The 25,184-nt window shown below is 40.7% G+C and overlaps 1 protein-coding gene across 2 annotated transcripts in view; it reads right to left on the reverse strand.

Annotated features, from left to right (window-relative positions):
* Positions 1-25,184, reverse strand: part of adgrv1 (adhesion G protein-coupled receptor V1) — a 571,861-nt gene that overhangs the window by 44,350 nt on the left and 502,327 nt on the right. For both annotated transcript variants that reach the window (XM_043709113.2, XM_043709105.2), the window contains 2 exons: positions 24,630-24,787; positions 505-626 (listed from right to left, as the gene is read on the reverse strand). In XM_043709113.2, the coding sequence (XP_043565048.2) occupies positions 505-626; positions 24,630-24,787 (280 nt within the window). The remainder of the gene's footprint in view (positions 1-504; positions 627-24,629; positions 24,788-25,184) is intronic.

A 25,184-nucleotide genomic window follows, 5' to 3' on the forward strand; every position in this document is an offset into this window, starting at 1 on the left:
AGATCTCCACTTTTGATGGTACCCCTCATTTTATACATCTTCTGTTTGCCCTCATGGTTGCAATCAGTGCAATCCACAAAGTCCACCATAGTGATCACAGAGGTTTGGAAGTTCAACAGCGGAATTTTAAAAACAGGATCAATGCAAGCTGCACATTTCCTTTCTCAGGTTTATTCAGTGGATTTCAACTTTTTCATTATGTCCTAAGTGATATCGGGCAAAAATGCAGTGAATTCACACTTAGCATAATCTCATCCAGAATTGCATATCACAATATCTAACTCAGTTCAGCTGGAAAATTAGGATACATAATGTGGGGAACCGATGACCAGGCTTTCAGATCCATACTGTAGATGGTTGAAGCAGTTTCGTAGCAGATGAATAAATATATTTTCATTTGTATGGTAATGAAACAGATTAAGAATTGCATCAGCTTAATGATTATTCATACTTTATTATCCTTCCATATGATAATAATGATGTTCAAAGTACGCATACACTCACCTGTAGGGTATTAAAAATAACAAACAGAATTAGCATCCAGAAGTGTCTATATGCCATATGCAGACCTCCCCAAACCCATGTCAGTGAGATCAAAGCGAAAAGATATAGCACAAGGGGAACCTCTGTGAATAAAGGAAAAGAAAGCTGAGATTATACATCAGACAGTCTCAGAACAGGTCTTAATAGATGGAAAATTTTGTTGACCTCCATACTTATATGTGCTCTTGCAGAGTGACAATTTGAAACATCTTGACTGAGATCTTTGTTCCAAGAGAAATGTCTCAATGGTATAACATCCAACCTCCTACTATTGCATATTTCCAATATGTAAATACCATTTATTCCTGACATCGCTAAACCAGATCAGTTTGTAATTATCACACTGCTATTTGTGGACTCTTGGTGTTTAACAGTTGGATGCTGTGTTTCCTAAACTACAGCAGTGACTACACTTTGAAAACAAGGTACTCCATTGGTTGTGAAGTGCTTTGAGATGATCCATTGTCAGGAGAGTTGCTATGCAAACATAAGCCTTTTGCTACATTGAGAATCAATGAAAGCCAAGCACAGCAGCACTAGGAGAGGAGCACAGCGAGCTCAGTTGAAGTGGGAGAGGAGTAGATCATCTACATTCCTATTTCTTTCTCCCACTTGAATGGCTCCATAGGACTTTGGTGCCATGTCCTCGCACCCTTCTTGCTGTTCTCACTCTCATCCACACAGCTTTCAAGAATCTTGTAACTATTGGACAAGTGCATCAGCCAAGGCTCTTCAAATGTAATTTCCTGTGTCCTTATATCTGTCTCACCAGCAGTCATACATTCCTTATCCTGATGACAGACCAAATTTGAATGACCTAGCCTGAGGGATGTGACCAGCTCTATAAGACATTTCCAAGTAACTTTCCCCTTCCCTGATGTGGTACAATGGTTGCTGCTTGGATCTGAGCACTTCAACTTGGATCTGAAGTTCTTTGCAGAAAGTGAGGACTGCAGATGCTGGAGATCAGAGCTGAAAAATGTGTTGCTAGAAAAGCACAGCAGGTCAGACAGCATCCAAGGAGCAGGAGAATTGACGTTTCGGGCATAAGCCTTTCTTCTTCGGGCATAAGCTGTGCCAAGCAGGCTAAGATAAAAGGTACGGAGGACGGACTTGGGGAGGGGCATTGGGAATGCGATAGGTGAAAGGAGGTTAAGGTGAGGGTGATAGGCCGGAGAGGGGGCGGGGGCGGAGAGGTCACGAAGAAGATTGCAGGTCAAGAAGGCGGTGCTGAGTCCGAGGGTTGGGACTGAGATAAGGTGGGGGGAGGGGAAATGAGGAAGCTGGAGAAATCTGCATTCATCCCGTGTGGTTGAAGGGTTCCTAGGCGGAAGATGAGGCGCTCTTCCTCCAGGCGTCGTGTTGCCATGGTCTGGCAATGGAGGAGGCCAAGGACCTGCATGTCCTTGGTGGAGTGGGAGGTGTAGTTAAAGTGTTCAACCACGGGGCGGTTGGGTTGGTTGGTGCGGGTGTCCCAGAGGTGTTCTCTGAAACGTTCCACAAGTAGGCGGCCTGTCTCCCCAATGTGGAGGAGGCCACATCGGGTGCAGCGGATGCAGTAAGTGATTTGTGTGGAGGTGCAGGTGAATTTGTGATGGATATGGAAGGATCCCTAGGGGTCTTGGAGGGAAGTGAGGGGGGAGGTGTGGGCACAAGTTTCCCTTTTCTTGCGGTTGCGGGGAAGGTGCCGGGAGTGGAGGTTGAGTTGGTGGGGGGTATGGGCCTGACGAGGGAGTCATGGAGGGAGTGGTCTTTCCGGAACGCTAATAGGGAAGGGGAGGGAAATGTGTCCTTTGGAGTTTGCGGAAATGATGAAGGATAATACGATGTATCTGGAGGTTGGTGGGGTGGTAGGTGAGGACCAGTGGGGTTCTGTCCTGGTGGCAATTGGAGGGGCGGGGTTCAAGGACGGAGGAGCGGGATGTGGAGGAGATGCGGTGGAGAGCATTGTCAACCACGTCTGAGGGGAAATTGCGGTATTTGAAGAAGGAGGCCATCTGGGTTGGTCGGTATTGGAATTGGTCCTCCTGGGAGCAGATGCAGCGGAGGCGAAGGAATTGGGAATATGGGATGGTGTTTTTACAGGGGCAAGGTGGGAGGAGATGTAATCTAGGTAGCTGTGGGAGTCGGTCGGTTTATAGTAAAAGTTCCTTGACCTACAAACACTTACTACTAAGATCACCTTAGCATCCAACAGCTTCCACATGCTGCAGCAGCAACATATTATTCATCCTGCCTTCACTATTATATTGATTTAATTTATGAACAAATTACTTTAAATTACTTTTCCTGTTGTTTACACTTGATTGCATTCTTTTTTCTATAATAAATTATTAAGTATCAATCATATATGTAGCTAACTATTTTTCAGAAAAAAAGAGGAGAAAAAACACTAGAGACCTAAAGACAAATGTAGGCCACTTTAGGAATATTGCATGTAATTCTGGTCTCCTTCCTACTGGAAGGACTTTGTGAAACCTGAAAGGGTTCAGAAAAGATTCACAAGAATGTTGCCAGGGTTGGAAAATTTGAGCTCAAGGCAGAGGCTGAATAGGCTGGAGCTGTTTTCCCTGGAGCGTCGGAGGCAGAGGGCTGTCCTTATAGAGGTTTATAAAATCATGAGGGGCATGGATAGGATAAATAGACAAAGTCTTTTCCCTGGGGAGGGAGACTCCAGAACTAGAGGGCATAGGTGAGAGCGGAAAGATATAAAAGGGCCCTAAGGGGCACCCTCTTTCACGCAGAGGGTGGTGCATGTATGGAATAAGCTGCCAGAAGAAGTGGTGGAGACTGGTATAAATACTGCATTTAAAAAGCATCTGGATGGTTATATGAATAGGAAAGGTTTAGAGGGATATGGGCCAAGTGTTGGCAAATGGGACTAGATTAGGTTAGAATAACTGGTTGACATGGGCGAGTTGGACCGAAGGGTCTGTTTCTGTGCTATACATCTCTATGACGCTATGACTTTACATTTACTTTAAGACTAGAAATATTCATCAATTCTGCTCACCAACTCAATCCTTTCACTTGCAGCATACTATGGTCCATGACACCACTGCAATTCAGCCTCTCAATGCACATCCTCTGTCCTTTCCCTCTCACCTCTTATTCTGGAATGCTTGCTTTTTGTAGTAAACCTTCGTTAAAGCACGTCTGACCCCTTTGCACTAAATTCTCACTTGTACCAAAGTTCCAGTTCACTTACTCAGCCTTTGTTAAACGCAGTTGAAGTCTCCTTCACACTGACCATCCTATAATCGACTCCAGCATTTCCCAACTTACTCACAATGTTAGTCTAACTGGTTTATCATTTCTGTTTTTCTCCCTCCTTCTTTTTCAAATAGTTAGATTACATTTGCCACCCTGCATTCTGCTGAAAAATTCATTATCCAGTGATTTTAGAAGATGAGAAGCAATATTTTCATGGCCACTTGCTTTAATACACTTAGATCAGATTATTTTAATCCTATTAATTTCACCAACTTTCTTTTACAAATATTGATTTAATTCAGTTCCTCCTTCCCAATAGACACTTCGTTCCTTAGATTTTTAGGAAGTTCTTTGTATCTCCTTCTGTTAGGACAGAACTAAAGTAGCTGTTCAATTGCTCTGCCATTTCCTTGACATCTATTATCAATTTTTCCAATTCAGACTGTAAGGGGCCTACATTTGTCCACGCTAATTTTTAAAAACATTCTTATGGCAGCCCCCAACTGTCCTTACTTGCACATTTACTCTCATGCCTATTTTTTCACATTTAACCCTCTTTTGAACTTCTCACAGTTCTCAGGCCTTCTATTTTTTCGAACAAATCTATATGATTCTTCTTTAAATTAAACATATATATCATTAATAGGGTTTAGATTGACATTTTAGCTCTTTTACAGACTACAGAATGGAGTCCCTGTGAGGACCATGTATGAGTTCTGATCTGATGTCCTTCAATATTTACTTTCATTGACAAGGAGAAAATGAGGACTGCTGGAGATCAGAACTGAAAATGTGTTTCTGGAAAAGCGCAGCAGGTCAGGCAGCATCCAAGGAGCAGGAGAATCGACATTTCGCGCATGAGCCCTTCTTCAGGAATGAGGAAAGTATGTCCAGCAGGCTAAGATAAAAGGTAGGGAGGAGTGCCTTGGGGGAGGGGCGTTGGAAATGCGATAGGTGGAAGGAGGTTAGGGTGAGGGTGATAGGCCGGAGTGGGGGTGTGGGCAGAGAGGTCAGGAAGAAGATTGCAGGTTAGGAAGGCGGTGCTGAGTTCGAGGGATTTGACTGAGACAAGGTGGGGGGAGGGGAAATGAGGAAACTGGAGAAATCTGAGTTCATCCATTGTGGTTGGAGGGTTCCTAGGCGGGAGATGAGGCATTCTTCCTCCAACCGTCGTCAAAGACAAGCTTACCTTTTCTCTAAACTAAATATCCAAGATGTATTTTAAAAAAATTAACAATGACCTTTTGACATTTCAGATGTGAGCTTGATATTCTGGATCTGAAATTCTACAGAGATGTCACATCTCCCACTTCAGCTGGAGATCACTGGAATCCTTACAGAACAATAAATAGTCCAAAATTGACTATTCACTCAATTTCTCAGTGTTCCACTAACCTCTTATTGATATTACAGCAGAGGATTGATTAACATTCATAGAATTTAAGTCTCAAATATTTCTATAACATGTGCTCTTTGTCCAGTTTACTTGCAGCATCTGATGCTCAGGTATAACTAATTATTCATATTTGTTAAAATTATGGTGACATCATTAAAAGTGAATAACACAACAAATGCTATTCGTCATATAATTTGTTTCAAGTAATAAATGTTTCAACCCACAAGTTTATCAGGTACAAATTGGACATGAAGCATTTATTTTGAATATGCCAAGATAGGAATTTGAAGAACTTGGAGAATCCAACTTGAAAAAATTTAATGTTCAAACAATCATAAACAAAGATGAATTTGATATTTTATTCAAATAACTTAAACAACGACATTTTAAATTAGCCCTTGCAGTCATAATCCAGAGACAAACGATATCTACCAATGTAACTTCAAAAAACAAGACAGACATAGCTCAAAATTAGGCTTCTGAAATTCATGGAATCATACAACTCAAACTGAGGCTATTCAGCCCAATGTATTCGGCATCCCTCTGAAAGAGCTTTCCAATTAGTCTCACTCCGTTGTGCTTTTCCATTCCCTGCAATGATTTTCTTTTCAACTTGAGTTTTGATTTCCTGTTGAAAGCTTTTGTTTAATCTGCTTCCATCCTTTCATGTAGTGCTTACAGCTCACTATGTAAAAGAAATCTCATCACCTCTCTGATTCTTACACCAATTATTTTAAATTGTGCCCCCGGGTACTGATCTTCTTGCCAGAATACATGATTTTTGCTTATACTTTCTCAAAACTCTGCACACATTTGAATACATCCATTCAATCTCCCCTGATGTTCTAAGTTTAATGTCTAATTCCATCTTTGCTACATCTAATATTTCTACAGCTCTGTACCTCATCACTAGCATCACTAGTGAAAAACTCCTCTATACACTGTACAAGATCTTGACATCCTTCTATTGTAATCAAGAATCATTCACAACAACCTTCTGCTAAAAGTGCCGAGCAGATACTTTAATTCACTCTCCTCCAGTGGTCCCCAGCATCACAGATGCAAGTCTTCAGCTAACTTGATTCACTCCGCAAGATATCAAGAAACTGTTGGAGGTAGTAGATGCTGTAAAAGCTATGAGCCATGACAGCATTCCAGCCACTGTACTGAAGACTTGTGCTCCAGGATTTGCTACACCCCAAGCTAAACTGCTTTAGTACAGCGACAATGCTGTACTGGCTAAATATGTGGGAAATTGCCCAGGTATGACCTTTGCAGAAAGCAAGTCCAATCCGGCCAACTTCTGCCGCAATCTACTCTTGATTATTAGAAAACTGATATCATCAACAGTGCTACTGAGTAGCATCTGCTCAGCAATAACCTTCTCACTGATGTCTAAATTATGTTCCACCAGTGCCACTCAGCTCCTGATCTCATTACTGGCTTGATTCAAACCTAGGTGAAACAACTAAATTCCAGAAGTGAGGTAAGAGTGATAGCCTTTGACATCACAACCGCATTTGAGTAAGTGTAGCACCGAGAAGGATAGCAAAACTGGAGTCAATGGGAATTGGGGGAAAGCTCTCCATTGTTTGGAATCATATCTGGCACACATGAAGATGATTATCATTGTTGGAGGTCAGTCAACTCAGCTCCAGGACATCTGTGCAGATGTGTTTCTGGGCAGTGTCCTCAGCCAAACCATCTGGGTAGGGTAGGAATAGATCCAGTCAAGGATAGTAGTGGGAAGTTGCGTGTGGAGGCTGAAGAGATTGGGGAGACACTGAATGAATACTTTTCGTCAGTATTCAATCAGGAACAGGACATTGTTGTCAATGTGAATACTGAGTCACAATTAAGTAGAATGGATGGCTTTGAGGTATGTAGAGAAGAGGTGTTGGAAATTCTGGAAAGGGTGAAAATAGATAAGTCCCCTGGGCCTGATGGCATTTATCCTAGGATTCTCTGGGAAGCAAGGGAGGAGATTGCAGAGCCATTGGCCTTGATTTTTATGTCCTCGTTGTCTACAGGAGTAGTGCCAGAAGATTGGAGGCTAGAAAAGTGGTTCCCTTGTTCAAGAAGGGGAGTAGGGATAACCCTAGTAACTATAGGCCGATGAGTCTCACTTCTGTTGTGGGCAAAATCTTAGAGAGAATTGTAAGGGATAGGATTTATGAACATCTGGATAGGAATAACGTGATCAAGGATAGTCAGCATGGTTTTGTGAAGGGCATGTCGTGCCTCACAAACCTTATTGAATTCTTTGAGAAGGTGATTAAGGAGGTGGACGAGGGGAAAGCAGTAGATGTGGTGTATATGGATTTTAGTAAGGTGTTTGATAAGGTTCCCCATGGTAGACTACTGCAAAAAATACGGAGGTATGGCATTGAGGGTGAGTTGGAGGTTTGGATTAGGAGTTGGCTGGCTGGAAGAAGAGAGGGTAGTAGTTGATGGCAAAGGTTCATCTTGGAATGCCGTCACTAGCGGTGTTCCGCAAGGATCTGTTTTGGGACCATTGCCGTTTGTCATTTTTATAAATGACCTGGAGGAGGGGTTAGAAGGTTGGGTGAGCAAGTTTGCGGATGATACGAAAGTCGGAGGAGTTGTAGACAGTGAGGAAGGATGTGGCAGGTTACAGCAGGATATAGATAAGCTGCAGAACTGGGCAGAAAGGTGGCAAATGGAGTTCAATGTAGCTAAGTGTGAGGTGATTCACTTTGGTAAGAGTAACAAAAAGATGGGGTACTGGGCTAATGGTCGGATACTTGGTAGTGTGGATGAGCAGAGGGATCTTGGTGTCCATGTACACAGATCTTTGAAAGTTGCCACCCAGGTAAATAGTGCGGTGAAGAAGGCATATGGCGTACTGGCTTTTATTGGTAGAGGAATTGAGTTCCGGAGTACTGAGGTCATGTTGCAGTTGTATAAGACTCTGGTGCGGCCGCATCTGGAGTATTGTGTGCAGTTTTGGTCGCCATACTATAGGAAGGATGTGGAGGCACTGGAACGGGTGCAGAGGAGGTTTACCAGGATGTTGCCTTGTATGGTAGAAAGATCGTATGAGGAAAGGCTGAGGCACTTGGGGTTGTTTTCATTGGAGAAAAGAAGGTTTAGGGGTGACTTGATAGAGGTGTACAAGATGATTATGGGTTTAGATAGGGTCGACAGTGAGAATCTTTTTCCACGTATGGAGTCAGCTATTACAAGGGGGATAGCTTTAAATTAAGGGGGGGTAGGTATAGGACAGATGTTAGGGGTAGGTTCTTTACTCAGCGAGTCGTGAGTTCTTGGAATGCCCTGCCAGTAGCAGTGGTGGACTCTCCCTCATTATGGGCATTTAAGCGGGCATTGGATAGGCATATGGAGGATAGTGGGCTAGTGTAGGTTAGGTGGGCTTGGATCGGCGCAACATCGAGGGCCGAAGGACCTGTACTGCGCTGTATTCTTCTATGTTCTATGTTCTATCTTCAGCTGCTTCATCAATCACCTTTCCTCCATCATAAGGTCAGAAGTGGGGATGTTTGCTCATGATTGCACAATGTTCAGCACCATTTGTGACTCTTCAGATACTGAAGCAGTGCATGTTTCAATGCAACAAGATGTGAACAATATTCAGGCTTTGACTGAAATGTGGCAAACAATATTTGCACCACACAAATCATCTCCAGTAAGTGACAATCTAACCACTGCCTTTGATATTTAGTAGTGTTGCCATCACTGAATCCCCTACTATAAATACGCTGGGGGTTATCATTGACCAGAAACTCAAATGGCCTTGCCACATAAACACAGTGGCTACGAGAGCAGGGTCAGAGGCTAGAAGTACTGTGGCGAGTAACTCACCTCCTGACTCCCCAAAGCCTGCTCAACATTCAGAAGTTACAAAATAGGAGTATGATGGAATACACTTTTCTTGCCTGGATAAGTACAGCTCCAACAACGTACAAGACCCATGACACCTTCCAGGACAAAACAGCCCACTTGACTGGTACAACTATTCACTCCATCCATTAGTGATGCTCCACAGCAGCAGTGTTCACTATCCACAGGACGCACTGCAGAAATTCACCAAAGATCCTTAGAAAGCATCCTCCAAACCCAAGACCACTTTCATCTAGGACAAAGGCATCAGATACATGGGAACACTAACACCTTCAACTGCCCCTCCAAGTCACTCACCATCCTGACTTAGAAATATATTGCTCATCCTTCCCTGTCCCTGGGTCAAAATCCTGGAATTCCCTCCACAGTGACATTGTGGGTCGACATACATCGCATGGACTGCAGCCGTTTAAAAGAAGGCAATGCACCACCTTCTTCTCAACAGTAACTAAGAATGGTCAATAAATGCTGGTCTAGCCAGTGAAGTCCCTGTCCCATGAGTGAATTTTAAAAATGCCATACAGATAAGCAGTGTTTACTGGAGTCGCAAACCTGGTATCACAATGGCTAGCAGAAGGAATGCATCCCAGGGTGACAATATTGATATTTTGATTTTAGTTTTTCATAACTTCCTTCATTTAGGGATATGTTCATTGGATTAGAAGGGGTTGACAGAGCTGCTGAACAGGTGGAGATGTATGTCGAGACATACAGTTAGGAACTGACCCTATGTTTTCAGATAATATCCAGGAGGAGCAACACATAGATGAGAAAAGCAAAGTCAAAGCATAGATTTGAAGATACCAGTGGTAAAGGTGAAGGGGTAGGAAGAAATGCCTTTGTTATTCTCTGGCTACAGTTAAACAAATGAGAATGGTCATGAGGAGGAATGGTCAGGATGCTAACTTGCAGAACGTTTCAGAGAACATCTCTGGGACACACGCACTAAACAACCCCACCATCCTGTTGCTGACCAATTCAACTCTCTCTCACACTCTGCCAAGTACTTGCAAGTCCTTGGCCTCCTCCACTGCCAAATCCTAGCTACCCGATGACTGAAGAAAGAAAATCACTTTTTCTGCCTTGGGAACCTCCAACCACATGGAATCAATGTTGATTTCACCAGTTTTCTCATGTCCCCTCCCCCCACCTTATCCCAGATCCAAACCTCCAACTAGAACTGTCCTACCTGCCCATCTTCCTTCCCATCTATCTGCCCCACCCTCTGCTCTGACCTATTACCATCATCCCCACCTTTATCTACCTATCTCCTTCATAGTTACCTTCATCCGCAGACCCATTCCCCTCCCATTTATGTCTTAGCCTCCTTCTCACCCCCCTCCACCCTACAGCTTTCCTGATGACGAGCTTTGTTTGAAACGTTGACTCACCTACTCATTGGATGCTGCCTGACCGGCTGTGCTTTTCCAGGACAACACTTTTTGACAAACGAGAATGGCCCCAGTTTAACATAAGAAATAGGAGCAGGTGTAGGCCATTCAGCCTGCCAAGGAGAAAGTGAGGACTGCAGATGCCTGGAGACCAGAATTAAAAAATGTGATGCTGGAAAAACACAGCAGGCCAGGCAGCATCCGAGGAGCAGGAGAATCGACGTTTTGGGCATAAGCCTTTCTTCAGCTGCCAAGCCAGCCCCGCCATTCTATAAGATCATGGCTGATCTGCCAATGGCCTCAAATCATCTTTGGTGCCAGTTCCTCATAGTCCTCAAATCCTTGAAGTCTAAGAGATCTATCAAATGTCTCTTTAAGTATGTTCACTGATCTGGCCTTCACAGCCCTCTGGTGTAGATAATTCAAGACGTTCAGCACTCTTTAAGAGAAGAGATTCTTCCACACCTTAGTTTTAAATAACTGTCCGCTTATTCTGTAACAATATCTCCTAATTTGAGAATCCCGTACTAGTGGTAACATCTTGTTAACGTCTATTATCTCAAGCCCCTGCAGAATTTTTTATGTTTCAATAAAATCACCCTTCACGCTTCCAAGTTCTAATGAGTAAAGGCCAAGCCTGTTTAGCCATTCTCAATAAGTCAATTCATTCAACCCAGGAATGAAATCTTAAATAAAACTGAACCCAGTACACCAAGTGAGACCTCACCAACACCCAATACAGTTATAAAAAGACTACTTTTAAATTACAACACCAGCAATAAAGGTCTAAATTCCATTTGCCTTCTTAATTACTTGAACACCTTAATGCTAACGCTTAGATTCTTCTGTGCTGCACCTTTTTGGAGTATCTCCATTTAAAATAGTCTGTCTTTTTATTTTTTCTCTATAAAAGTGCATATCTTTACACTTTTGTATATTAAATTTTTATCTTGCAAGTTTTTGCTCACTCATTGAACATATCTATATTTCCTTGCAGATTCCGTCTGTCCTTGTCACAACATGCCCTCCCACTCTTCCAGAAAAGAGTCACCGGACTCAAAATGTCAACTCTGCTTTCTTTCCACAGTTGCTGCCAGACCTGCTGAGTTTAACCAGTAATTTCCGTTTTTGCTTCATGCCCTCCCACCTGTTTTCTATAGTCAGAAATTTTAGTACATTCCCTCTTCTAAATCATTAATACAGAAAGTAAATAATTGAGATCTTCAGACTGATCCTTGTGGCACTCCATTAGTTCTGGATTTCCAAACCTACAAAAGACCCATGTTGGTTCATGAATCCTTAATCTGTACCCCTGATACCATGAGATCCTATCATGTGTAATAACCTTTTATATGGCACTTTACTGAATGCTTTCTGCATATCCAAATACACCACATCTATCAGTTTCCCTTTATCAAGTTTGCATGTTATGTCTTCATACAATGCTAGCAAATTTGTCAAGCATGATTTCCCTTTCATGAAAGCATGTTGGCTCTGTTTGATTGTTAAACTTTTATAAATTTCTTGCTATTTCTTCCTTAATAATAGACTCAAGCATTTTCCCAATGACTATGTTAGGCTAACTGTCTTATAGTTTCTGGCTTTATATCTCCATCCCTTCTTGCACAGTGGTACCACATCATCAGTTTCCCAATCCGCTGTACCATCCCACAAACAAGTCATTTCTCTGATATTTCAATCAATGCCTTCACGATCCCTGCAGCCACTTCCTTTAAAACCTTTGAATGCTGGCCATCAGGTCCTGGTCACTTGATCCCATTAGTTTGTCAAATACATTGCCCCTTGTGACAGAGACTGGAACAAAATTTTTGTCCCACTGGCCTCTTGCTTATCTGTGAGCTTTGGGATATTTCTAGCATTCCCTACCATGAAACCTGTTGCAAAATGTTTCTTTAAGGTCCTGGTTCCCCATTATTAATTACCCAGTTTCAACCTGGAAGGATCCCTCACTGACTTTATGCTACTCTCTTTGTACAAACCCATTGAAACTCCTGCTGTTTATTTTTATATTTCTTGATAATTTACTTTCATGATCAATTTTCTCCATTTTAATTAGCCTTCTAGTCATGTATTGCTGGTTCCTAAAAGAAGGAGGGCTGATGGTAAAGGAGAAGAGAACAATCAAAGAATTCCTCAGCCTATTGTAACACACTGGCTTTGTTCCATGTACATATGGTAGATTAATTCCTTGTTTATCTTTAATGTCCCTCCCTATTGTAATAACTTGATACTAGTGAAATGAAAACTCCCCATTTCATGATTTTTGGGCCTCCCATGTGATCAAATCTCAGGTTATATGTGGATAATATGAGTTTGGAAAGTGCATGGGGGAACAGGGAAAAAAAAACTAAAAGTTGTGAGTTCAAGGTGAGGGTAAGAAGAACTATATAGCAAGTTTTCTCTGGTGAGCGACAGGAACAACAGAAATAGGAAGCTCTAAATGGAGAAGATTAAAGTTTATTGAACAGAACTGTTCAGTTTAATAACACATTTTATTTGAACACCAAACGGTGAAAATATAATACCTCACCTGAGGTTTTAGCTTCAGTATGGTTTGTAAAGCAAAAACTTGACAAATTGTTAACATTTTAGAATCAAGGCATTCAACTGCTTAGAATCAACTGCTAATCAAATACTACTAGCAGTTTGCACTAGAGGATACAATGGACAATCTGGTATGACTAAGTTCAGCTGTTCTCCTCAGGTCAATTTGACCTCTTTTCTGCACAGACTCAGAGTCAGTCATTTTTATCTTCGAGGCATTATCATTGACCTCTTGACCCTGAATGGTACGTTGCTGCTATCTTCAATAGAAACAACATGACTCTTCATTTGAATGATCAGCAAGTTTGAAACACTAACATAGAGCTGAGGAGTAAAACGTAGGTTTAATTCTTACTGTGCTCAGTACAGACGAAAGGAAAATTAGTGAAAGCACCATTTAGACAAGGATGGATAAGGAATAGTAGGGTTACATGATTTGTTTACCTGTTGGAAATTCTATGGGCTTAACTATATGAGGCTTCTCCACCTCAATCTAGGCTAAAAGATGGGTAAGGAGACCATCAAAGGGACACCTTTCAACCATTTAGCAGTCAAATAAGTGTTACTAGATTTACCATTGGACTTCTGTCCTCCTGAATCAGGAAGACCAGCTGTTCACTAATCAGAAATCGCCATGTCAATTTACTGAGCGCCACAGTGGCACAGTGGTTAGCACTGCTGCCTCACAGCACCAGAGACCTGGGTTCAATTCCCATCTCAGGCGACTGATTGTGTGGAGTTTGCACATTGTCTGCATGGGTTTCCTCCGGGTGTTCTGGTTTCCTCCCACAGTCCAAAAATGTGCAGGTTAGGTGAATTGTCTGTGTTAAATTGCCTCTCGTTTTAGGAGCAGGGGTAAATATAGGGGAAGGGGTCTGGGTGGGTTGTGCATCGGCGGGTTGGTGTGGACTTGTTGGGCCAAAGGGCCTGTTTACACACTGTAAGTAATCTAAGCTAAGGGCATGGAGGGAGAGAGGAGGAGCAGAGAGCCAAATTTTGAGAGGACATCTTGGGATGTGAAAAATGTTTGGAGCTGTCCTCAGAAGGGAAACATTTAAGAAGGAGTGCATCTATCCCATACCATTTTGAGCAGGGAAGAAAGGTTAAATCCTAGTGGCAGTATTTAAATGGGAGTTTATTGCCCATTTAAGGCTAGTCTACTACACCAGCCTGGCTACTGGTAGAAGTGGGCAGGGAATGGCCAACCGTTTGGGCCACCTGCTGGACTTGTTAAACCTCAGCCTTCAGAACTGTTGGTAAAGGATCACAAAACGCCACCCCAATATATTCCTTTAGATCCCTTTAAAGATTTCAGTTACCAGTGTAACAGTAACATCTGTTTTTCAAGTCACATTTTTTGGTTGTGAAGTTTTTTTGACATCAATAGGAATACTGTTGCATGTGGAAATGCTGATTTTCAGATTTATTATTTGGTGGTGGCTTATGTTGACATATTTTGCAGCAGCAAGAATTTTCTGATGTGAAGGAACTGGTGTTGGACTGGGGTGGCCAAAGTTGAAAATCACACAATACCAGGTGGGAGCAGCACTCTGAAAGCTAGTACTTCCAAATAAACCCTGTTGGACTATAATCTGGTGTGTGATTTTTAACTTAGACTCTTCTGCTCATCTGTGGCTCCCTGGGATAGCATTAGGTGCCTGCAACATATATTTAAGATAGACTGTCCCCAGAAAATAGGGTGAACAGTATGACTAGCAGGTGGACAGAATCATTAACAACTCTGATAACGAATGGTGGTATAATTGCTGACACCACACTTCAAGAAATGTCTGATCTAATATTCTTTTATGTTTACTCCCAAAACCTCAAATTTATTTTCACTAAAATGTGAATCTTTTTTACATCATCGCACCTCTTGTTTTTCTTCCCTTAAAGAAGACTATCTTCAGGGGCATTTGGAGCCATGCCTGTGGTCGAGTTGCTCACTAAATGGCATGCATACATGATGTCTGATTGCAAATTTTTAGTTGATATGGGTCATGGTGCGATCACTCAGGATCTTATATAAATGAACCCTGACATTTGTTACTTTATTCAATTATTTTGATTTTTAAAGAAAAATCTCATGTTCAATCAGTGAATCTTGAAGATAAGTCAATGAAACCATTAAGGAACATTAATTTAAACTGTTAAAGCTGTAAATCCCTAAGAAAACTACTGGAAATCTATTAGAGTCATAGAGATGTACAGCACAGAAACAGACCCCCTCGGTCCAACATGTCCATGCCGATTAGATATCATAACCTAATCTAGTCCCGTTTGCCATCACTTGGGCCATATTTATTTTCTTTTGCTATTTGCAACATTAAAAACATAAAACCAGTGTGCATAAAGTTGTCAGAGAGAAACATTAAATAAAAAAACGCGATTGAATATTCACAGAGAAGCTTCCTTAATAAAAGGTTATTAGTGCAACCAGATATTCTGTTGATCGATGTTGTACAATAATTGGCAAAACCCTTGTTGCAAGTGTTCCTGTGTGGGTGAATATATTAAGTCTACCTATTGTGAACACTGGGTTTTGGGTAACCATTCAATCTCCGAGTGCTTGGCACACACTAGAACTGTTTTGCTACATAGTGGAGGTTGGTGCTGGAGAAATGTCTTGAAAGGCATGTGCCTTCAGTAAGTCCACAAGAAACAAAGTGCCCTCCTTTTGATCTCACAAGCTTCAACAGGATCAGTGTTTGCTGGTCTGGTGACCCCAGTGGGTTTGACTGTTGGCCTCATATTTTCAGGATGCAGACATCTCCAGGTTTCATTCTCTGAGTCAATTTGTATGTAAATAAGAACACAATATAAATATAGCAGACTATAAAGCAGCTTGTCATAAGTACAGGAAATGCCTAAATGGTACATCTTTAAAATTATATGCCTGTATGGGTTAGCAATTCTAGGTACGAGTGTTTGTAAGTATGATGTTATGAAATCGGGAGCCCTTGTACTGAAAACAAAATATTTAATTTGTGCTGTATGGGTACTACAAATAGTACATTACTTCTCAGCCCTCTAAGCAATTTTAACATGTAACACAACTTTAGGCATGTTTATTTTTACCACATCCTGTAAATAAAGTTAAAGCACAACTTCAAATGTCTAACTAAGTCATGGAAAGTACCACCAACATCGACAATGCAGGAAGGAGTCAGCTGCTGACAAGATGCCATGGGTTGCTTTCATTCAACTATAGTGTACGCGTATTGACCTAGACTGCAGATATTTTCAAATGACACCCACTCCATGAACTATTTATAGAATTTTTTACAAAGGGACTTTTGACCACATCTTTGAAAATTTCTACTTTTTTTAAACAAATCTACCTGTAGTGTTGTATATGATTATGAATCTTTCTGTAGGGACTTTATTGAAAGGGTTATATTTCAAGATCTCAGTAAAAATGCTTTTATTGTGCTTAATAAAAAACTTATCTCCCATAGGCAAGCACTCTCACTTCCTTTTTTGTGAAATCTGCTCAAGTGCGAAAAGTGGGCTGAGAAAATCTATGAGGTAAAAAACTGAAGTAATTACAACTTTGGTCTTATGCTAGGCGGTCACTTCAACTCTCGTGATAATTAATATCAGACATGTCATACTCTTTTAGATTAGATTGAATAGACAGCCATGTTTCTACAGTCTTGTATATCAAATGCCAATCTGTAACTTTAAATACAAAACAGTACAGCAAAATAAAAAAACAGAAATGTGGTTTTATCTTTCTACAGAGATATATAGGCTTACATACAGATAGAAGCCATTTAGTCCATTTTGTCTGTACTAGCCTTTTTCAGAAGCAGTCCAAAACTAATCCATTGGCTTTGTTCTCTTCCTGTAGCCTTGTATCTTTCTCTGCTTCAAATGTTTAATGACGCTTCCTTTAAAATTTGTCGTGCTTCCTATCTCATTGATTTCATGCAGCAAAAAACTTCTATGCACTTAATAACTTTCTATGGTAAGAAAGTTATGAGAACTCTCTCTCCACTCCTTTTTAAACTGATGATTCCTGGTGCTGACTCTCCAACCAATTGAAATAGTGAGTCCATCAAACTTTTTAACAATTTCAGTATATTTTCTTATGCACTTTTCTGATCCAATGCAAATAGCCTCAGTACAAGCCACTTCTCATTATTATTATTACTGCCTTCTCATCCTTGACAATATCCTAGTGAATATTTGCAACAATTCCCCTATGGTTTTAATATCTATTTTATTACACAGTGTTCACAAATGCACACAATACTCTAGCTGTATCTTATCTCTTGCTGGTAAAAATTAAATTGAACATAGAAGACTTGAAAAAGCTTGTGAAAGTAAAATACTGCAAAAGTTGGAAATCCCCCTCCAAGTTACATATAACCCTGACATGGAAATTCATTGACATTCCTTTATGATTGTTGAATTCTGTATCATCCTATCTAAATGGCTGAAACAAGAAGGTGACTCACTTCTACCTACTCAAGGTCAATTAGGATTATGCAAAACAAAATTACTGGCCTTTCCAGCAAAGTGAATGAATAAACAAAGTTAAACTTTGATTTTTATTAGGTGAGCCTAGGTCAAGTGACATGTAAACATGTAAAAAGTATGAAAATCTGTCACAACTCATGTCCAACCTGTCCATTTCCAAACTTAGCAGGAGGCAGTTTGGAGCTGGGTAACCAACCCATTTACAGGGGGAGTATTGGTCATTTAAATATTATAATATAATGAGTCTGCATGTCTCACAATGAACCATTATTTTAAATTTAGTTCCTGGGCCTTATAAAAACCATCAGCTTGGGGAGACAAAGATACCTTTAAGCAGGATGTGTTGAAAATTTTTGCAATAAAAATCACCAAGGAAATGTTCCAGACTGAAAGTACAAGCCTCCTTGAAGCTATTTCTACTTTACTTTTTCATCCTTTAGATGTGAGCATACTGACTGAGCCAGCATTTATTGTCCTGGACAAGGTGGGAGCCAGTGTCTTCGCAGGCTGCTGTAGTCCTTGGCTTGGAGAGAGAATGTTCCAGGATTTTGATTCAGCAACAGTAAAGGATTGGCGATGTAATTCTGAATCAGAATTGTATGTGGCTTGTCAGAGAACTTGCAGGTGATGGTGTTTCTATGCATCTGCTGCTCCTGTCTTCCAGTGACACAAGGCAGGTTTCGAAGGTGCTGAAGGACAACCCTTGGTAAATTATTGCGGTGCACCATGTAGAAGATACACACTGCTATCATTGTGTATCATTGGTGAAGGGAAATGGATGTTGTAAATTTGTCATTCAAGTCAGCTGTTTTGGCCTGAATGGTGAAAAGGTGTGGTGCTGGCAAAGCACAGCCAGTCAGGCAGCATCTGAGGAGCAGGAGAGTCAACATTTTGAGCATAAGCAGTTCCTCAGGAATGCTGCCTGACCAGCTATGCTTTTCCAACTCCACACTTGCTGACTTTTGCCTGAATGGTGTCAAGTTTAAGAGTGTTCGAGCAGCACTCATCAAGGCAAGAGGATAATACAATTACAATGAGGCCTCTGACAGCATTCTCCAAGTTAATATTTTTGCAGACAGAATATCTCAAATTGTCCAGCTCCTGGGTGAAGCGGTGTGAATTGGCTTCCCTTCCTTATTCATCCATTCCCTCAATTGGTGCAACATGGTTAGTTCAGAAAGGATTTCCTTCCTTGTGGGTGTCTTTCTCCCAGACCAAATAAAGTTAAGCTTTAAAGAGAGCTAATTTAACCAGGTTATCTTGTGGTATCAAACAGTGAATTTATTTGTTATTAAATGTATGAAGAAAAAAGGTGACAAATGCATAGATTATAAATTAGAAGTAACCCAAAAAAATAAGCTAAATGATATATGGGTCAGCCTCTGGATCATCAAGAAGAGTAGGCATTGATAGTTAAGGCGTTAATTTCAGAGACATTGGCTTTGAAATTATTTGCTTCCTCTTGACAGTGGATGCCTGGCAGCACCAAAGCAACACAGTGATTCTTGCTACTTCTGTTTGAGTGACTTGCTGCATAGTTGGTTTCCAGCATTCAGAGAGTGAGGAAGCCCTCCATCTTGCAGCCGTGATGAGTGAGTGATTCTTTGACAATACACTAGAACCCAAACACAAGTACTTCAGCTCACTGACACACATCAGCACCTCAGCTCACTAGCAACCTTCTTCTACGAGAACACATTGACTGAGGGTTGAGCTGGTATTTAACCCTGTTATTGTGTAATCCTGAACAGAGAAAACAGAAAGCATGTATCTCACCCAGGCTGCTGTCTTTTCTCCCATTACGTTCATAGTCTGAGATAACTCTAGGAGATTACAGTTTTGATTTGGAGGTGCCGGTGTTGGACTGGGGTGTACAAAAATCACACAACACCAGGTTATAGTCCAACAGGTTTATTTGGAAGCACTAGTTTCGGAGCGATGCTCCTTCATCAGGTGGTTGTCACATTAATTGTGTTCATTGACACCTTGTCAAGTGTGATATTCCAGTGTCTCGCCCTCCAGACTGCCACTGAGTTTACATCTGCAGTCACCTTTTGTTTGTATGTCAAGATTTCTTTTAATGTATTTCAAGACAAAAACACACATTGTAACTTTAAGTTCAATATGTCCACAAGCATTTTAGAATTCTTCCATCGTCACAAGAATTTTCCAAGACAATCCTGACTTGTGCCTTGAGGAGAGTCATTACACAATACCTTGACTCTGACCTGTTCTTTTAGTCACAATGTTTATGTGGTTGGTCCAGTTCAGTTCTTGGTCAATGGTAATCGCTATAATGTTGATAAAGGGGATTTAGTGATGATCAAGGTGTAATCACAACCTTCTCTCTTGTTGGAGATGGTCGCTGTCTGGCACTTAGGTGGCATGAATGTTGTCACTTGTCATCCTAAACCTGACCAAGACCTGATCTTGCTACATTTGGATATGAATTGCATCAGTATCTCAGGAATCATCAAGGGGGCTCAGTGTTGCTCATTAGCAAACAGCCCTACTGCTGATCGAGGGAAGGCCATTGTTAAAGTAATCTTCAGGTATCAGACTAATCTGCTTTTGATGGCCAACAACTTACAGAACTCCATAATAAACACTCTACACATTTGATGCAATAATGTACCTACCATGGGGTATTCAGTTAGTTTGAGGAGAATGCATGAAGTGGACTACAGAGCATGAATGATCAGTAAATGCAAAGACTTCATGTTAAGACATGAGGTCAAATGTTGTCCTTTGTAATCTGCACATCCTTAAGATTTAGCTGTCAGTGGCAGAAATTTATATTTTGGGTCATGGCATCAAGGTCTGAGTCAAATCTGGATCCTAACCCTTCCACACACGAGGAGCAATAACCCAACATCAAATTTTGCTGAAAAAGCCAATTTCAGAGTTCACCCTGAGAAATCTGAGGGTGAACTCATTGTCTAATTAAGCATGGTAGGTGGGTTTCCAAATGCCATTTACAAGTTTGCTGACAACACCATCATTGTCGGATACAAACAACAACAAGACAGAATTCAGTAAAGAGATAGAGTACTTAGCACATGGTGTAACGAGAACAATCTCTCTTTCAGTGTCATCAAAACAAAGGGGCTGCTCATTGACTTCAGGAAGTGGAGTGGAGGGCATGACCCTGTTTGCATCAAGGTCTGAGTCAAATCTGGATCCTAACCCTTCCAGGTTGATTATCACTGATGTGTCCTGGTCCACCTCATTGACACGACGGTCAAGAAAGCACAACAATGCCTCTACTTCCTCAGGAACCTAAGGAAATTCGACATGTCCACAAAGACACTTATCAATTTTTATAGATACACCACAGTAAGCACCCTTTCTAGATGCATCACAGTGTGGTATTCAACTGCTCTGTCCAACACTGCACAAAAGTAGAGGGAGTCGTGAACATAGCCCAGTTCATCATGCAAACCAGTCTTCCATCCATTGACTCTCCTTACACTTACTGTTACCTCAGGAGAGCAACCAACATAATCAAAGCCCACTCCCACTCCGGTTATACTCTTTAATGCCGTCTTCTGTCAGGCAGAAGATATAAAAGTTTGAATACATGTATGAACAGATTCAAGAACAGCTTATCCCCAGCTAGTGTCAGACTTTTGAACTGACCTCTCAAATGCTAACTCTGAGATTTCTCTCTCTGCACTTTCTCTATGGCTGTAACACTGTATTCTGCACTCTCTTCTGCTACCTAATGCATTTGTATGGTACGATCTGCCTGTAGAGCATGCAAAACACTTTTCATTGTATCTCAGTACATATGACAACAATAAATCAAATCAAATCAAATCCAATCATTAAGAGGCCATCCTACACTGAAGGGAGCGAGAGGGAGTACTTCCACCTTAAGTTCTCTGAAATCTTTTAAATTGCAATGGAATCTACTAACTGCATTTGAGTGGTCATTCAGGATCAATCACTTGTAAGTTAGTATATATAGGCTGCAAGGCAACATTCAGGTATTTGATTGAGAGCAACCAGTGACAGAGAAGAGCTGACTGGGTTGGCAACCAGAGCGGCCAATGAATCAATGAGCAGAGTGGGCCAGTGATCAGAGCACCATTTGCAAGCATGGTGTGAGTGTTAGCTCAGATGTACAATTATCAGTGGGCATGGCATATGCATCTTTGTGTGGAATGAGTGCCAACATCTTCAGTGATGTAGACTTTCCATTACAGTGCAGTGACAGAAGTGTCATTGTAATTTTTGCATTGAGTCAGACAAGCCGCAGAGTGCAACTTCCATGTTTATTGATCACTCTACATAACCATTGACATTCACCTGGCACACACTTCAGGCATCCATAAAGGCTGTCCAGAACAGTAGGTAAGACAGTAGGTTTTGACAAAGGGTCAGTTAGACTCGAAACGTCAGCTCTTTTCACTCCTTTCAGATGTTGCCAGACCTGCTGAGATTTTCCAGCATTTTTTCTCTTGGGGTTAGTAGGTATTGTACCCTCAGCATGCATCTGCCAATATGGATCGGTGCCAATGCTGTTCAGCACTAGTGCTATAGACTAAGTAAAGCAAAAAAAAATGCCCTGCAATTTTTAATGGGGAAATAATTACAATTCCCTGCAGGTAATAATAATAATAATAATAATGCCAATAGTCATTTGTAGTACAGAACTTGTGTACTTCTGGAAAAAAAAGAGACAAGCTGTTTAAGCTTTCTCTTTGCCACTCATCAGGATAGCCACAAGCATTTCAAAAGAAAAAAACATTTATTCTGCATGGTTAGATCTCACGGAATACAGGGAGAACTAGCCATTTGGATACAGAACTGGCTCAAAGGTAGAAGACAGAGGGTGGTGGTGGAGGGTTGTTTTTCAGACTGGAGGCCTGTGACCAGTGGAGTGCCACAAGGATCGGTGTTGGGTCCTCTACTTTTTGTCATTTACATAAATGATTTGGATGCGAGCATAAGAGGTACAGTTAGTAAGTTTGCAGATGACACCAAAATTGGAGGTGTGGTGGACAGCAAAGAGGGATACCTTAGATTACAACAGGATCTTGACCAGATGGGAGTGCTCATTTGTTGGCACATAGATTCTGACTGGTCAAAGTATTGCCATGGAGAATGTATAAGGGAGCAATTGTTCCCCATACTCTTGTTTAATTGGGAAAAAAATGTAATACTTGGACATGCACTTTCTGCTTGCTGAGGACCAGGTTATGCATGCAAATATTTTTAGTTTCTATAAATTCTAAGTGAGCCACATTGTGGGCTGGACTGGTTACCATAACTTACTTGTTAATGTAATTCTTAGCAGACTTGGGGTGTTCTGTGTTTTCCATAGAAATGATACCTTGAAACCAATTGTACAAATGCTGATAACGATGCTTTTTATGAGAGGTTTTGGATTTTTAATTCCCTGTGTATAAACTAGAGTCACACAGCCATACAACATGGAAATATAACCTTTGATTTAACTCATCCATGCTCACCAAGTTTCCCAAACTAAAATAGCCCCTTTTGCCTCCATTTGGCCCATATCCAGCTAAACCCTTCCTATTCATGTACCTATTTAAATGTCTTTTAAATGTTGCAACTGTATCTGCACTTACCACTTCTTATGGCAGTTGATTCCACATACAAACCATCCTCTATGTGAAAATATTGCCCCTCACGTCCCTTTTACATCTTTTTCCTTTCACCTTTTGAACTTACCCACCCTAAGGTTTTTCACATTATCTGTGCCTCACATGATTTTATACCCCGCTATAAAGTCACCCCTTAACCTCCTATGTCACAGTGAAACAAAGTTCCAACCTATCCAGCTTCTCCTCATAGCTCAAACCCTCCAGTCTCAGAATGTCTTGGTAAATATTTTCTGCAGCCTCTCAAATTTAATAATATCCTTCCAATGGCAGAGTGACCAGAACTGTACTGTACACAGTACTCCAGAAATGGCCTCAACAATGTCCTGTACAACCACAACATGACATCTTCTACTCAATGATCTGAGCAATGAAGGCAAGCGTGTCAAACAGTCCTGGCCAACTTCTTGTTTTATTTAAATGTGAACAGGTATTTGTTTATATCATAATGGGGATTAACACCAGGGGATATGATTGTACTCTTAATCTTGTCAATTTCAATAATACTTTATCGACCTTACCGCTATTTGATGAAAACTTGCAAATTTTAATGAACCTGCAGTGGTCTAAATTATATTGGGGAACAGAATGATGTACGTTAGGAAGACCTGCATCATTGGAGGTGTCACATTTTGGATGAGAGATTGAATTGAAGGTACAGGTAAAAACCGTCTTGACACTATCTTGCACAACAGCATAAATGTTCAATCTGATGCGATGAATAACAGCAATCCTTCGGGAAAAAAATACTTGAAACAGACAAACTAGCCATGATTACATTGGGATTTTATGGTGTATAATCTGAGACTGCCCTTTCTTCCATAACAACAAGTATTTAATTGGATGATACTTTGGGACATTGTGAGTTCACGAACAATATTCAATAACTAGAACAACAACAACAAACTTGAATGACTGATTAAAACTCATGTCTGAAACACAATAAAAATGATTCTAACCCACTGACTCAGATACTCTTTCTACACCAACAAAAATCAATAAAATTTTAACTTGGTATCAGATCTGCACTTTTGCAATAAAATAGCTTTGCTGATTTGTGATACATAATAATTTATTTATAATTATTATATTATGAAGCTCATAACTCCAACTTGGCACTGACTACCTTCCACACAACAGGAGATTAACAGCAAGTGAAGTAGTTGTAATATATATGTATACTTGCCAATATTTTTGTAGAAAACAAATAGTTCAAGACAAAATGTTCAGATGATTTTTATAAAAAATAGATCAATCATACTTCAGCATTCTGGGTTACTAATATTTTAGTTGTCAGCTTATACCAAAGCAAAGAACAGAAATATAAAATTCGGGCTGAATATATCATTAAGAAAGATTTAAGTGCATTGAAGAATTTTCATCCTTTCTACATGGAATAGTTTTATTTTATCACAAGGACAAAGACAAAATTGAGCTTTACTGAAAAAATCTAGTTGAAAATAATACTGAAATTATTATGACTGTTGTAACTCATTCAAACAATAAAATTCATGCTGTCCTTACCTGTGCTATTAGCTTTTCCTCTGAAGACATCGTCATATGACTTCCATTGTTGAATGAGCTGATAGACATATATAAAAATGACAAAGACTCCCACAAGGCACAGCAAGGGTGTCAGAACTGCTGTGGCAAGAGCTGCATAGATATTTGGAATGAAACACCTATAGACAGCAAAGAACAGAGAAAAGAAACATTTTTAACACACATCTTTGCTAGCCCAATTTTCATATAAACAGATGACACCTTTCCAGTAAATTCACAAAAAAATTTATTTCAATAAGGTGAAAGGTGGCTCAGCACTTTTAAATATTCTTTGCATATTTGTACCTTTTTGTGAAATATGAAGCCAAAATGATCTCTTGGCTACATAAAGAATATTTTCCTACATCATTTATCACTTTAGTGTTCCGATCAGCTGGGATTGTTATCTCTGGTATAACAATCCATTCCTCATACATTAGTACCAGCAACATTGGTGTGGATTTCCATGGTCGAATCCGGAGGCCTTTACAAAACTTTGGTGGGAACCGGATGTGGATGTCCCTCGCCATCTTTGGC

This window comes from Chiloscyllium plagiosum, unplaced genomic scaffold (assembly GCF_037043375.1).
Source record: "Chiloscyllium plagiosum isolate Xiang-an unplaced genomic scaffold, Cpla_swu_hap1 HiC_scaffold_2, whole genome shotgun sequence".
Lineage (NCBI taxonomy): Eukaryota > Metazoa > Chordata > Chondrichthyes > Orectolobiformes > Hemiscylliidae > Chiloscyllium > Chiloscyllium plagiosum.